General features: G+C 39.8%; 1 protein-coding gene across 1 annotated transcript in view; it reads right to left on the bottom strand.

The window, feature by feature from the left end:
• ATF6 (activating transcription factor 6) overlaps positions 1-15,396 on the bottom strand; it is a 208,921-nt gene that overhangs the window by 97,191 nt on the left and 96,334 nt on the right. The window contains exons 14-15 of the mRNA XM_045983346.1: positions 14,764-14,831; positions 9,603-9,717 (exon numbers count right to left, since the gene is read on the bottom strand). Of these exons, the coding sequence (XP_045839302.1) occupies positions 9,603-9,717; positions 14,764-14,831 (183 nt within the window). The remainder of the gene's footprint in view (positions 1-9,602; positions 9,718-14,763; positions 14,832-15,396) is intronic.

Here is a 15,396-nt window from a genome sequence, read left to right as displayed (position 1 = left end):
ACTTTTCCTAACCATAATAATTGCTTCCTTCATAATTAAGATATGTGACATCATCAAAAGGCTTACATCGAATTTTTTTAGACATAAAATGATTTAACACCCCACTTGGCTAGTTTTCTGACTTTATATGAGGCAAAATATCCAAGACCATCTATGTATAAATTAAATTAGAAATAGTTCTATCAACTTCTATTTTTTAAAACCTTTCACCATTTTTTTTTTAAAGATTTTATTTATGAGAGAGAGAGAGAGAGACAGCACAAGCAGGGAGAGGAACAGAAGGGCAGAGAGAAGGAGACTCCCCACCGGTCAGGGAGACTGATGTGGGGCTCGATCCCAGGACCTAGGGATCCTGACCTAAGCCAAAGGCAGACGCTTAACCGACCAAGCTACCCAGGCACCCCAGCTCTTCACCATTATTAAAAAGCACATTTTATTTAAGATTTATAAGACTTGATGTCTCAAGGAATATTTTAAATATGACCTTATTTTTTTAAAATCTGGTTTTAATTCCATACTCTTTTATTTTTTTGTAGTCCCACTGCAAATAAACAAACAAGAATTGTTCTTCAACTTTCTCCATGCTCTGCTTTAAACAGAAAAACATTAATACAGATGAGGAACAGTGACTAGCTTTTCTTCCAAAACAGCTGTCAAGAATAAAATACATGCTCCTTCTTACTTTCAATATACATAAATTAACCACAGTTGCCGTATTTTGCCTCTATAGCTCTCCTATCCTGAAAGCACAGACACCCACACACGTGTACGCGTGCACCCTGACCTCTCTTTAACTATATCCAGGCCATCCTCCCTTCCCTTCAGGGCAAAGTTTACCAAACCCACCACTGAATTTCCTTCACACTGTCTCCTAACTGGCTCTAGTCTGGTTTCTGCTCTGAATCTGTTCTACCACAGATATAATCTCAAATCGCCAATGGCTTCCATGTTTATACAGAACCAATGAGTTTTCCTCATTCCTACTGCTCAGTGAGCTCGGTAACGCCCAGAACCGCTGAGCACCTCTTTTTGAACTCTCTTCCTCAACCTCCATGTTTTAAAAGAAAATAAGTCAACTCTTTCCACTTCATCTGCAGGGTACTATTCCAATTCTCCTTCTCTGTTTCTAATCACTTCTTCTATGTCTCCCGGCTAGCTGCTGTTCCTCCTACACGATCCCTTCAGGTAGCATGGGGCTTGGTTTTCCACAGGGCTCTGTCTTTGATCTTGTTCACTTTGGAAAACTAACCTGAAGCAACTCAGTACATGTTTTTTGTTTTTTGTTTTTTTTTTTTTTGTTCAGTACATGTTTTGAACACAGAGATCCATAGAATCAAATTCCAAACCGAATACTTTGAAAGAGAAGACATTTGGGTACAAAAGTTCTAAAAAGGCAGTATTTGAGAAATGATCACAAACACAGACTCTGGAGCCACACTTTCTTGGTTAAATTCTGACTCTGTCACTTAGAAACTGTCATACTGGACAATTATATAACCTTGCTGCACCTCAAGTTCCCCACCTGCAACATGAGGATAATATCTGTATTTACCTCATAGGCATATTATGAGGATTAAAGACTGGCATATTATAAGCACCATGAAAGTGATTATTAAAAAATTATAAGAACACCAACTATTAAAAAATCAAACTCATTAATTTATAGGTCCACCTTGTAAGTTGACTTTTTGTGAAAGTTGTTTTCCAAAACCCTTAAACTGTACTAACTTCACTAGACTGAATTATTTTAGTAACTTCAAAAATAAATACCACAGATTTCTAAGAGGACAGTGCTCACACTCGCTCGCTCGCTCACTCTCTCTCTCTCTCTCACATACACACACAAACACACAGGGAGAGAAGAATATCATAGGTTTCTAGAGCTAGCAGGAAAGTGAAAAGCTACTTCGTCACTCTACAGATAAGGAAAGAAAAAACAAAAGAGACAAGTGATTTCTCCAAAGTCACGCAGCAAATAATGAGTGGCAGAATCAGGGCTGGAATGTGGGTCTCTAAAATCTGCATGAATAAACTGTTTGTTTTTTAAAATTTTATTTATCTGACAGAAAGAGAGAGAGAGAGCACAAGTAGGCAGAGCAGCAGCAGAGGGGGAGGGAGAAGCAGGCTCTCCGCTGAGCAGGGATCCTGATGTGGGGCTCAATCTCAGGATCCTGGGATCATGACCTGAGCTGAAGGCAGCCGCGTAACCAACTGAGCCACCCAGGCACCCTGAACAAATTGCTTAAAAAACACTTTTTCCCCTCACAGAACCATGATGTAAAAAAAATATATATACATTCTTTCTTCAGATGAGGCTGTGCCTTCCGGAAATATTTTTTCCCTCATTACAAAATCCGAAATTTGATGAGAAGAAAACTCTCAAAGCCATAAGCTATCAATTACTAAATCCCACCTTTCTTCAGGGTAACTTCAGCCTTTCAGAAATGATTTTATTCTACAGGTAAGGCTCCAACTACAACAAAGTAGACTGTGAGTTTTTAGACGTTTCATTGTTATCTGAATTACATGAGTAATTTTAAACATTCACTGAGAAAAATGTCTTCCTTTGTTTCTGTAAACTCCACCTCTAGCAATTTTTTGAACAGCAGGATCTAAAAAATAAGGTTAGAGGGCACACGTAAACAGTGGCATGGGCAGCCAACAGTTACTTAGGACCTGCTTGGCACAGTGGCGTGTGTCGCAGCAGACCTTGAAGGAGGACAAAGCAGAATGAAGAGACTTTATCCCTGCCCAGAAAAAGCATGGGACCTGAAAAGGGAGATGAGGAAGTGCACGTGAGGGCGCCTGGGTGGCTCAGTGTAACCGGTGAAGCCTCTGTCTTCAGCTTGGGTCATGGTCTCAGGGTCCTGGGATGGAGCCCCACATGGGGCTCTCTGCTCAGCAGGGAGCCTGCTTCCCCCCCACTCTCTACCTACCTCTCTGCCTACTTGTGATCTTTCTCTCTGTCATAAATAAATAAAATCTTTTTTAAAAAGTGCACATGAACAACACATTATAAAATAAAGACGGCTACACAGAGCACACAAATAATGAACAGATGGAAAATCATCCTGACTCAGACGGGATCTGCCCACCGCCCTGAGAATTTTGAGGAGTTTAAACTACTTGTGAATTATAAGTTCTCTGTGTCCAGGGCTAGTCTATATGCAAGTCTAGTTCCAGAGACTACCGAATAATCATTTTTCAGACATAAAACAAGTTACTTTGGAGTTTGCATGGAGAAGTCTAAATAATAGAAATGTTTATGTTCGCTGGCGATCTGTTACAGAGCCAAGGAACAAATGACTGAATCCCCTAAAACCACACGGCACTAACTCATACTTAACAAGGAGCTTGAGATCAAACGTTTCTGATCCCAAGGACCTGGCAAGCCAGATACAGAATCTGTAACAAAATGCACTTACGCACGCACAAAAGCTACGCTCCTCTGTGAGACATGCTAGGGTACCAAGCATTACAAGAGTGTCTATTTTGGCTAAACGACTTCCTTTTTAAGACACACACAGATTCCCCATCTACCACCAATTGTTTTAAAAAGAAGCCAGAAACCTTCAAAGCCTATTTATCCTATTCCTTGGTTGACTCCTGCAGACCAATGGCTCATTCCCTACTATTATGAAAGTGTGACCTAATAAAGCACTCTGCCTCTATAATCAGGTAATCAACAAACAAAACATGTGAATTGTTTTTCAGTAACTCCAGCAAAACTGACGAGCAGATTTGGCAAAGAAACATGACTGACTGTAGAGGAACTGAATAATTATGCTATCTACATACTCTGGGCTGTATCTAAAATATAGCACTAGAACATAAAAGAATCAATGTATTAAATTAGAACACCTCAAGTATTGTCCTAGCTCTACTGCTTACAATTCTGTGCTTGGATAAACGACTTAACCTTTCTTTGCCTCCAGTTTTTTTGCCTGTAAAACAGAACTAGGAGGGACACTTGGGCGGCTCAGTTGGTTGAGCATCTTCCTTCAGCTCAGGTTATGATCCTGGGGTCCTGGATGGAGCGCCGTATTGGGCTCCCTGCTCCATGGTGAGTCTGTTTCTCCTCCCTCCGCCCCTCCTCCAGAGCTCTCTCTAATAAATAAATAAAATCTTAAAAAAAAAAAAAGAGGACTCGGAATACTTAACTATATGTAAGGAACCAAGAAGACTATGCATAGGAAAGGTCTGTAAACTGTAACAGTCGCATACGCTGAAGGTGTCAGCATTTGTGTGTAAATGAAATGAAAGAGAAAATGGAGAAAGAGAATGTTGCTGACTTAATCATTAAGTGAACCCAGGTTAAGTGGATACTCAGGCAAGTCTGCTCTATATCTTATAATGTGCTTCAAGTCTGAATGAGATATATTTCAAAGTAAGTTAAAAATCATTAGAAAAAGGCCTATTAAAAGGGTTTTTTTTTAAAGTCTCTCTTCTAGATAAGACATTTTTTTTTTATTGAAAGTATCTTTCCAAACTCATTTATTCACATTTTTTTTCCATCTAGAGAAAGAATTTGGCTAAAAGACAATGAAAGTGGAGATAAGAAAATGGCCAAACTCCAAGACTGATGTGTGTGCTTCAGTTGGGAAGTCCCAAAACAAAAGGAGCTGTATCCTTTTGAAGTAGACTTTATAAAGTGACTAATATCCTTTGATTACTAGGAAATTCCTCTTGCCTCTGAGGATTTTGTATATATATACTAAGCAGTAATTCTAAGAAGTAAATAAAATGCATCAAAAAAACAAAACAAAACACAAACCCATGCCATTCTTCTAAACATATAGTAGGTATTAATCCAGGCATTACGCTTAGAAAATATCATAGTTATTCTGTGAAATTCTTTTTTATGGTCTTCCATGGGAATCAATCTTTGGCAAACATTTTGAACCAATAACATCACAAGTCAGCCTTCCAGCCTTCCAATAATTAGAGCTTTTCCTATACTTTGTCCAGGGTTTCAAGTTTCTGGCTCTTGCTGCTGGAATCTACAGATACTAGACATCATCTTTTCTCCAAAAAAAAGAAAGCAATCACGTCTAACGACAATCTCCTCCAAAATGTTTCTGCCAAACATTAAAAAAATGAGGATGTAAGCACCTCAAAGTTCTACCTCGTGACTGTTAAACATTTCAGAATCAAACATTTCAGGCAGGTCACTTCCTCTGCTCCAAAACTTAGATTCAGAGACAAGAACAAAGCTGATGCAGCTCTGGCTAGGGCAACCGTAAGTGGAGAAAGGTCATCTCTAAATTTTCTGTTAGCATTCAGCGCTGCTTATGTTATTCCTTGGATTGGTAAAGCAGATTCACAGTTCTTTAGGCAAAGCAGATGCAAAAATACCCTTTAAATGATTATGAAAAGCAACAAACGTCCATCACTGGTTTCTCTTAGTGAACCGTTCTCTAAAATTGGGCTGTGTGCTAAGCACGGAGTGACTGGCCCTGCGCTGAGTGTCAGGGGCGGTCATAAAACAGCTATGACACTTCCTGCCTTTAAGAGGGTTAGGATACAGACAAGAACATACGCCTTTAAATCAAACAATTAGGCATCGATATAAGAATTTTTTCTACAAAAGTCAGGTTGCAGAGTGTAGTAAACAATTTATGAAGCTCTAAGGGCCCATCACCATCATTTTTTCTGAAGAGTGGCCCCAGGCTGTTCCTTCTGCACGAAGTTGCTGGCTCACAAAGCAAGGGACTACATTTGAGATCAACCCTATTTCCCTGTTGCAAATGAATGGACCATGAATCATGAGCCAGGCTATCTATATAAGATTGTACATAAAAGATGATGTAAGTATACATACATTCATACATTCATATATACGTGTGTGCACCCATGGCGTACACACACACACACACACACACAATCAGATCCTCTCTTCAGGAAGCCTCAGTGAGTGACACGTAAACGAGACCAACACAGAATCACTGGTGCCGCCATGGGATCAGGAATGACAACGAGCCACCACTGCAAACTCAATGAGGCCCAGTATACGTTCCAGTCTAGGAAGCACAAACACAGAGGGACTATTTGGCTGCTGAGCCAGTCTCCTGTGCTTCTTCAACTCCTATGTATTTTACAATAAGACCCTCTTATTTAAGGTTATCCTAAGAATCCATGCCATGTGTACGATACTGCTAGTAAGTTTTTTATAAGAGACCAAGAAGGGGTAAAATACCCGAATATGGTACTGTATCAAAGAACACAAGAAATATTCAGAAAGAGCATGGTATTGTATCTAGAATGCCTAAAGTACTCAGGAGGCAGGGGAAAGAACATATCCGGAGCAGGCATACAGCCAGAGCGCAGGTTCTCCTTACGTGTGTTACATTATGCATGTATCTGGAACAAATGAAAAGACAATGTTAAGTGTCTGACTTTGATGTGAGGGACAGGTACTGCAAACAGAAAATATAAAAGAAATACACAGAGTTCCAGAACGCAGACTTCCATCTCACGGGAAAGGACATCCCCAACGGGAAGGAAGACAATACGGTGAGCTGACATTCGCAGCCCCGTGAATGAGAGAGAGCCTGTTCCTAAGGGGAAGTTGCTTCCCGGAAGATAAGAATTCCTTTCTCTAGTTATCAGAAGACAAGAGAGTGGCATCTAGAGTAGTATTTCAAAATTTAGTGGAATTATAGACAACGTAAATATCATTTTCGTGCTTTTTTCTCAATGTTACCTTTCCTCACCTCTTTGGAAGCACTTTCTTATTCTACCTTACATAAGCCTTCTTGAGTATCTGCTTCTGCCCCATGCTTTTGAATTCATTTGATCATATTCTTTAATTTACTCCCTCCCTAGACAGACTGTCATATGGAAGCACTGAGAAAAAATAAACATTAAACTTAACTGGAATTTTTTCTTATTAATGTATCGGTTATACCACACTCAAAGTGACCTGGAAGTTTGAGAAAACATTATTTTCCACCACCCAGGCTCCAAATCATAGTAAAACAAGTCAAAGAAAGGGCTAAAAGACAAAATACTTCTAAGAAAATAAGTTATGAACACCTGGAACTAAATAAAAGGGAGTAGAGGGAGTGACTGTGTTGGGAGACAAACTTAAAGCAAAATCAAAAGAACAGGAAAAGGTTTGAACCTCCGACAGGATTACTAGGATCATAAGCATTCTTTCCTGCTGGCTAAACCAGGAAGTCAGTAGTTATCCAAGAGTGAGTCTTGGAGAAAATTATTTGAGCAGCTCAACTGTAATGTGATTAGAGCCCGGGAACGTGGGGTGTGAGGAGGGAGAAGTCTGGGACAGAGTAGGTTTATTAAATAATGGCATACTAAACAGTCAACGGCTACGTCTACTTTTTTAGATAGTAAAATATTTCATTAAACACATATCCACTCATAAAATAAAACAATATAGCTTGCTTACTGGCTCTGTTATGTCTGGTTTATACAAAGCCAAACCTTGGGGCTTTAGAACCTCTGTATTTCTTAAATTCCAATGCAATCATACGGTATCAATTATAATAATTTCTGTCAATGAAATTAAGAACTAAACTGGGAGAAAAAGCCTGCATCTTTCTGCACAGGAAATGATGCCCTTCATCTTTTTAGCGAAAATGTTAGAAGAATATTTTATATTGAAAAATGTAAGCGAAAATGAAGCATGAGGTCATTACTTCTTTCATTTTCATTTTAGCAAGAACGAAAAGAACAATCCAGCATTTAAGAACCAAATTCCTGTCCCATGACACAGTTTACAGTCATCATGATAAAATTAACTTCCTTAGTCCTGCTGTTGAAATAAAACAAGACAAAATGAAACAGGATGTTGTCTCTAACTCCTGTTACCTAATGAAGTTCAGTTTCATTCTCACTTTTCCTTGATATAAAACACCAAGATGTGATAAAGCAGTAATTAGGAAATAAGAATCCAAACAGAATGTGACAGATAGTCCTAACAGTTTTCCACAACATGAGAAGGACTGTTTCTTCTAGAACATCAAAAAGTTGGGGGCATGGGGAGTTAATAATTTTCCAACAGCACTTTTTACAGCAAACTAAAGAGAAAGAGCTCTTATAGACACAAGAAATATAATGTGTATATCTAAAATAAAAATACCATTCATCTTCCTTTGTATATATAATCCCTTTAAAGCTAGGATTATTGTTCTCTTCCCTAGAAAAACATTACCACGTAGGACTTCAACAACCCATGGCATGACCACTGATACATCCAATACGTACCATATATACTGTTTGGGTTAAATAATAGAGAAATTATCTGGAACCTGAGAAAAAGTATTCAGCTATTTGAGTGTGAAAAACACTTTCCTCTGGTAGCTTCCTTAAACATGAACTTCAACACATTCATTTTTTGACACCCATCGGGTCTCCGCATAGTGCTGTGAGATCTCTTTTCTAAAGTTTAGTTTTTTCTGTCCACTTTTAACATGACTGTGTCAACACTAAGGCAAATCCTTAGTTCTCAGAAGGCAGTACAACTGGAGCCTTGCTGAAACCCTGTTCTCAGCTGCCCCCTTGCTGCGGGAAATGAACTTCGAGGTTGGCACAGTACGGAAATATACCAACTATGTCTAAGAGAATAAGCTGAGCACAAGGAAAAGTCGGAAATCATGAGACGGCCCTGCAAAAAGTATTCCAAATCTCTAAGTGTGTTTGATTAACAACTAAAAGTATAGAACATGTCTGATTTCTTTCATCTTCAACTGTCAAAGTTCTCTGATCCTAATATCCTGAGCTACTAGACATATATACATTAGGAAAAGAACTGCGTTAACTAAGAATTTCAGATAGTGAATGGGGACAACAATCCGAGAATGAATTGTTTACTCTACAATTAGCATGTGCTTATTTCTAACAGTGCCCCCTCTACATTCTTAAAAAAAGAAAAGAAACGAAAAGCCTAGGATACAAACCTCCAAGGAACTCTAACTCATTCGTGTGTTTCCGGTAGAACGCACAGCGCTCTCACGGAGACATTCACATGGCAACTCTGGGAAACACCTATCTTCATTTTACAGGAGAAGCAGACGGAAAGCACACAGCTCTGCACCTGGCTTCTATTTAACATCTGTGACGTTCAAGTACTCAAACAAACACTTCCTTTTGCACCAACTAACACATCTTCACCAACGGGAGTAAACGATGAAGAAGCGAGAAAAGAACAGGACCTCTCAGAGATGTGAATCCGAGCCCTCCACATCAACACATGGATTGGCCCACGATTCACCTTAATCCCACTCCTGGGAAACCTATTTCTCAATAACCAAACGGGACTAACACCCCAAAGCCTAAAGAGAAATTTTCGTGTACTTAATTCTTTTGTTAAAAACAACCAGGATGGATATAGAATGACAAAGAATCAAAATCAGTACGCCGTTTCTATTTTCCAAATATGAACTCGGTGCCTGACCTCGATTCCACGTTTGTCTTAACAATGCCAACAGCACAGACAAGCCTGTACTCCAGGTTCCACTCATGGGACGCGGCTAGACCTCGTCCTATCTCAGCTCTCCCTCCCTCCCTCCCATAGGAGGCCGCCTGGTGCCCTGCACCTAGCAGGTATTCAAAAATTCTTTATTCTTCCAGAATGAACTTACCCTTCGAAATGACACCACATAGAACGTGTCTCCCCTCCTGCGGATAGCCTCAAAGAAGTCTTGGTAACTTCTGGGTGATGCATAATACACTTGGAGCTCACTCCCTGAGTTCCTGCTGACGGAAGAAAAGGGCAAGGTTTTCTTCAACTAGCAAATTTCACAACTTCTCGAAAATACTCCCCATTCTACAGCTATGTCTGAATTGTAAAAATTTCTCTCACACAAAATATTAGCAGCAGTTGGCAATAATTTTTATAATAACATTCTGAAGAGTCCAAGGTCAGGATATTTGTAAGATCCAATTCACTAAATAGCTAAAACTCTCATTTCTGAATGGAAAGCTCTAGAATTTATCCACTCAAGTGCAGTGCAAAGCATGTAAAAATAATGAAAGCATCAGAAAACAGATTGCTGCATTGGTTTCCGTGATTTTCAATTTTTGGTGACAGAAATTAAATCTAAGGGAAACTTCTTCTTTACAACTCCACCAAATCTGGGAGGCGTGCTTGCCTACAAGGTTGTGGGAAAGGTGGGAAGAATTTAGGATTTGAAAACAAACAGACCCAGCTTTCAATTTCTCCTCCACTCCTCAAGCAGGTATTCTTAGGGAATTTAACCTCTGAGCAACCTCAATTTCCTCAACCATAAAATGAGAATAACCATATAAACCCGCAGGATTGTTACTGGGGTCAGAGATGTTATCTATGAAGTATCTCACATGGGTCTCCTGTTTCCTATGAGTCACTCAACAAATGCTAGCCATAGATATTAAAAGTACCATGTCAAGGTGCCTGGGTGGCTCAATCAGTTAAGCGTCTGCCTTCGGCTCAGGTCATGATCCCAGGATCCTGGGATTGAGCCCCACGTCGGGCTCTCTGCTCAGCGGGGATCTGCTTCTCCCTCACCCTTTAACCTCCCCCCTACTCATACTCTCTCTCTCTTTCTCTCGTTCTCTCAAATAAATAAATCTTAAATTTTAAAAAATACATAAAGGGGCACCTGGGTGGCTCAGTGGGTTAAAGCCTCTGCCTTTGGCTCAGGTCATGATCTCACGGTCCTGGGATCGAGCCCCGCATCGGGCTCTCTGCTCAGCAGGGAGCCTGCTTACCCGCCTCTCTCTCTCTGCCTGCCTCTCTGCCTACTTGTGATCTCTGTCTGTCAAATAAATAAAATCTTAAAAAAAAAAGTTAAAAAAATACATAAAAATACATTAAAAAGTACCATGTCAGTGCCTTCATAAAATCTTAACTAAAATTACTATACCTCAACCACATCATATTTCCAAAAGATATACTCAAATGATATTAATATAGTTTTTAATATTTTCAGTCTTTTACTATTCAGCATAATAAGCTAACACCTTCAGAAGTTAAAGGAGAATTAAAGAAATAATGTTTCATTTTTCTCCAAAAAGACAACCTATGTTTTCTTTCTTGTATGTTCTTCTATGTTTTCAATCAAACTTTAAGAGGAAAAAAAGACTGATCTAAAAGGAAAATTATAAATGAGTCATAAGAATTTTCTTTGAAATAATTCCACTTGCTAACTGTGAGGCCGTTTCTAACCACAGCATTTTGAATATACCATCAGTTCTTTTTTTTTTTTTTAAGTAGGCTCCATGTGCAGGGTGGAGGCCAATGTGGGGCTTGAACTCATGACCCTGAGATAAGGCCCGAGCTAAGATCAAGGATTGGATGTTTAACCGACTGAGCCAACCAAGCACCCCTGAATAAAAAAAATGGAGCTTTATTCCTGGTAGTTAATATGTTCTATAAAATCAGCGTGAACACTGAATTAGTAAATACTGAAACATTCTAAAGGAAATCCAGGGTTAGGTTCCTACAAGCCCCCAGTTACAGCATTTCTGTCGGCTGATCACATATAACTTTGTTTTCTGTTTCTGTTTAAAGACACTTCCTTTGACATACACAGTTTATTCGTTACCATAGAACGCAGTCAACAGCGCAGGGTCAGTAACTTAATGCCTGAATGAAGCCTATCTAACATGTATATTTTCCCCATCTGCACAACCAGCCTTCTGGAATAACAGGTAAGTCCTTCAGTACTACTCTTCAGGGCCATTTTAAATAGTGAAATCACCAAGAAAAGGCAGAAAAATATGGCACTTAATAGACCTCAAAAAGAAACTTGTTTCCAGTATGAGAGCTAAAACAGGAAGGCAGAGTGTTGCCTTGTTAATTAAGCCTCACCCAGGGCCATCCATGCAGAGTCCTAAATGACTATGAAAAGATCCTGAGTACTGATTTCGGGGCAGAAGTATATTTACTGAGCACGCAGATTCACAGATATCAAATACATGAGTAATTGATTTAAAACATCTTTTTGAAGACTTTTTTTTTAAAGATTTTTATTTATTTGTCAGAGAGAGAGAGAGAGAGAAAGCAAGCACCACAGGGGAGTGGCAGACAGAGGGAGAAGCAGGCTCCCCACTGAGCAAGGAGCCTGATGTGGGACTCAAACCCAGACCTGATACCCAGGTATCCCTTTAAAGACTTTGTAAAAGCAATTTTAGGTTCACAGCAAACCTGAGATGAAGATGCAGAGATTAAAAACATTTTTAACCAGTAAATAAATAATATGCCAACAAATGATGCATCAAAAAAATGAGTATTTGGGTGCCCGGGTGGCTTAGTCGGTTAAGCGTCTGGCTCTTGATCTCAGCCCGTCTTGATTTGAGGGTCGTGAGTTCAAGCCCCACACTGGCTGTAGAGCCTACTTTAAGAATGGAGGGGGCACCTGGGTGGCTCAGTTAAGCATATCACTCTTGATTTTGGCTCAGGTTATAGTCTCAGGGTTGTGAGATCACACCCCATGTTGGGCTCCACGCTGAGCATGGAGCCTGCTTGAAATTCTCTCTCTCCCTCTTCCACACCCAACTCTCACAAGATCTCTCTTTCTCTCTCAAAAGAAAAAAAATCCATTAAAAAATGAAAGTATTAAGGTTGCTGGGGGGAGGGGTGTCGGGAGAGGGGGGTGGGGTTATGGACATTTGGGGAGGGTATGTACTATGGTGAATGCTGTGAAATGTGTAAACCTGGCGATTCACAGACCTGTACCCCTGGGGATAAAAATACATTATATGTTTATAAAAAAAATTAAAAGCAAAAACTACATTTAAAAAAAAATGAAAGTATCGGGCGCCTGGGTGGCTCGGTGGGTTAAGGCCTCTGCCTTCTGCTCAGGTCATGGTCCCGGGGTCCTGGGATCGGGCCCCGTGTCTGGCTCTCTGCTCAGCAGGGAGCCTGCTTCCCCCTCTCTCTGCCTGTCTCTCTGCCTACTTGTGATTTCTGTCAAATAAATAAATGAAAATATGCATAGAGTACACAAATGAAATATTCTGATAACTAGGGAATTATTGGTTACTATATATATTTGAATTATCTATTTCTACAAGATAATATAGTATGTCAGGATTTTAAACATTCATGGTTACTGATATGCTGCTTACTGCCATTTAATAGTAACTCAGTTAATAGGAAATGAACAGCTTTCAACTTAGTGGGTATGTATTCTCGGTGCCTAGTACACAGTCTGGCACACAGCTAGTGCTCAGTAAATGTGAAATTAATATTAAATAATTGTGAACTCTAAATCTATGGTAGAACAACAGACAAAAGCTGAGATTCTACTTTTTTTTTTTTAAGATTTTATTTATTTGAGAGAAAGAAAGCAAGAGACAGAGCACGAGTAGAGGGGTAGGGACAGAGGGAGAGAGAAAAGCAGGCTCCCCACTGAACAGGGAGCCCAATGAGGGGCCTGATCCCAGGACCCCGAGATCATGACCTGAGCCAAAGGCAGACACTTAACGAACTGAGTCATCCAGGCGCCCCTCTTTACTCCCACTTTAGTGCTATTGTCCTCAGTATATCATATCATCATCATTACCGGCTTCTGAACATGCCAAGTGCTGTGTAAAGTGCTTGAAATAAAGTATACAATTTAATCATCAACTCTGTGTGGCCCAAGTTTTGTAGACGAGGAAATTTTAAGTATGCTGCTTGTGTTTAAGTAATCACACAGCAAGTAAGTGGCAGAAATGATTTGCACTCTGCCAACTCAAAAGCTAGCATCTTAAACCACGGCACTACATTGCCTCCCGTGATACTGTTCCTTTTAGTTATGTCTGGTCCATACATTTCACCTGTAGGCACAGCACTCCTTCAGGAATCCTTCAAAATCTTAAGTGGCATCAGTGTGGTGAAAAATGCATTTTTTTAAAAGATTTTATTTATTTATGTGGCAGATAGAAATCACAAGTAGGCAGAGAGGCAGGGAGAGAGAGAGGAGGAAGCAGGCTCCCTGCTGAGCAGAAAGCCCAATGCAGGGCTCGATCCCAGGACCGTGGGATTATGACCTGAGCTGAAGGCAGAGGCTTTAACCCACTGAGCCACCCAGGCGCCCTGAAAAATGCATTATAAGTCAAATAGATCTGAATGGTGATTCTGCCATTTATTGGTTCTATGACTCTGGCTTAGAAAAAGTAAGTGACTTGCCCAGTTTCTCTCTATATAAAAATAGGGACTGTGATACCTACACTTTATAAGTTATTATACAGATTTGAAGATTAAAATGCATGGAAAGCACTTGCAGGACATCTGGCACAGAGCAGACATTCAAATAACATTCTCTTCCCCTTGGCTCATGAAAAAGATACAAATCGAGGACAAGAGTTATGTCTATTTAAATTTTACAGCAAAATTATGACTGAACAGCATTCTAACGAAATCTGTATTTAAGAAATTTGAGAGTTAGCCTTTTGAAATTATCTGGATTTACTCTGACTGCTCAGAAGCAGTATGCTATGTGAGCTAAGAGCAAAGTCACAGATGAGAACAAGTTTAAGGTAAAAGGGAAATGTGCTTTTTAACTTTATTAAAATACTAGGCATTTTAAAATTTCATGGCCAGGCTCAGTCATTAAGCGTCTGCCTTCAGCTCAGGTCATGATCCCAGGATCCTGGGATTGAGCCACACACCAGGCTCCCTGCTCAGTGAGAAGCCTGCTTCTCCCTCTCCCACTCCCCCTGCTCGTGTTTCTGCTCTCACTGTCTCTCTCTCTCTGTCAAAAAAATAAAAAGATAAAATCTTTTAATAAATAAATAAATAAAATTCCGTGGCCAAGAACCTTCACACTTTCTTACCTGATACTAGTGGTTTCTGTGTATTGGACAGCCATGAGCTGAGAATTTGAGCCCTGCTCCAGAGCACCCTGAAAGAAAAAAAAAAATTAATGCCATACAATGAAATTGTATGAAGATCTTCCTATAGTGACTGACTCTACATTTGCATTTACTAAACTCTCACTAAAGTGTTCACATGTTTTTTTTTTCATGAATATTCTGACATATTAGGTTCACATAACTAAACACCAACATAGAGATTAGAACTCTTCTCGTTTTACTCTGGGCTGAGAGATGTGTCTCAAGGAGATTAAAACATTAAGGCATTTCTCATAAAGTTTGAAAATACAGCCCAAACATTTAGCCCAATTACCGCAAGTTTTATTACCAAGTCATAAAAATATTACTGAACATGTAACAACTTGTATTTATCTAAAATAATTATTTTCCCAATGAAAAGTTCCTTAAGTGTGAAAAGTCCATAATGAAACTAGATCCTAGGGGCGCCTGGGTGGCTCAGTGGGTTAAAGCCTCAGCCTTCGGCTTGGATCATGATCCCAGGGTCCTGGGATTGAGCTCTGCATCAGGGTCTCTGCTCAGCGGAGAGCCTGCTTCCTCCTCTCTCTCTGCCTACTGCTCTGTCTACTTGTGATC

This window comes from Meles meles, chromosome 17 (assembly GCF_922984935.1).
Source record: "Meles meles chromosome 17, mMelMel3.1 paternal haplotype, whole genome shotgun sequence".
Classification (NCBI taxonomy): domain Eukaryota; kingdom Metazoa; phylum Chordata; class Mammalia; order Carnivora; family Mustelidae; genus Meles; species Meles meles.
The sequence above is the reverse complement of the archived record's forward strand: the minus strand, read 5'-3'. Positions and strand labels throughout refer to the sequence as shown.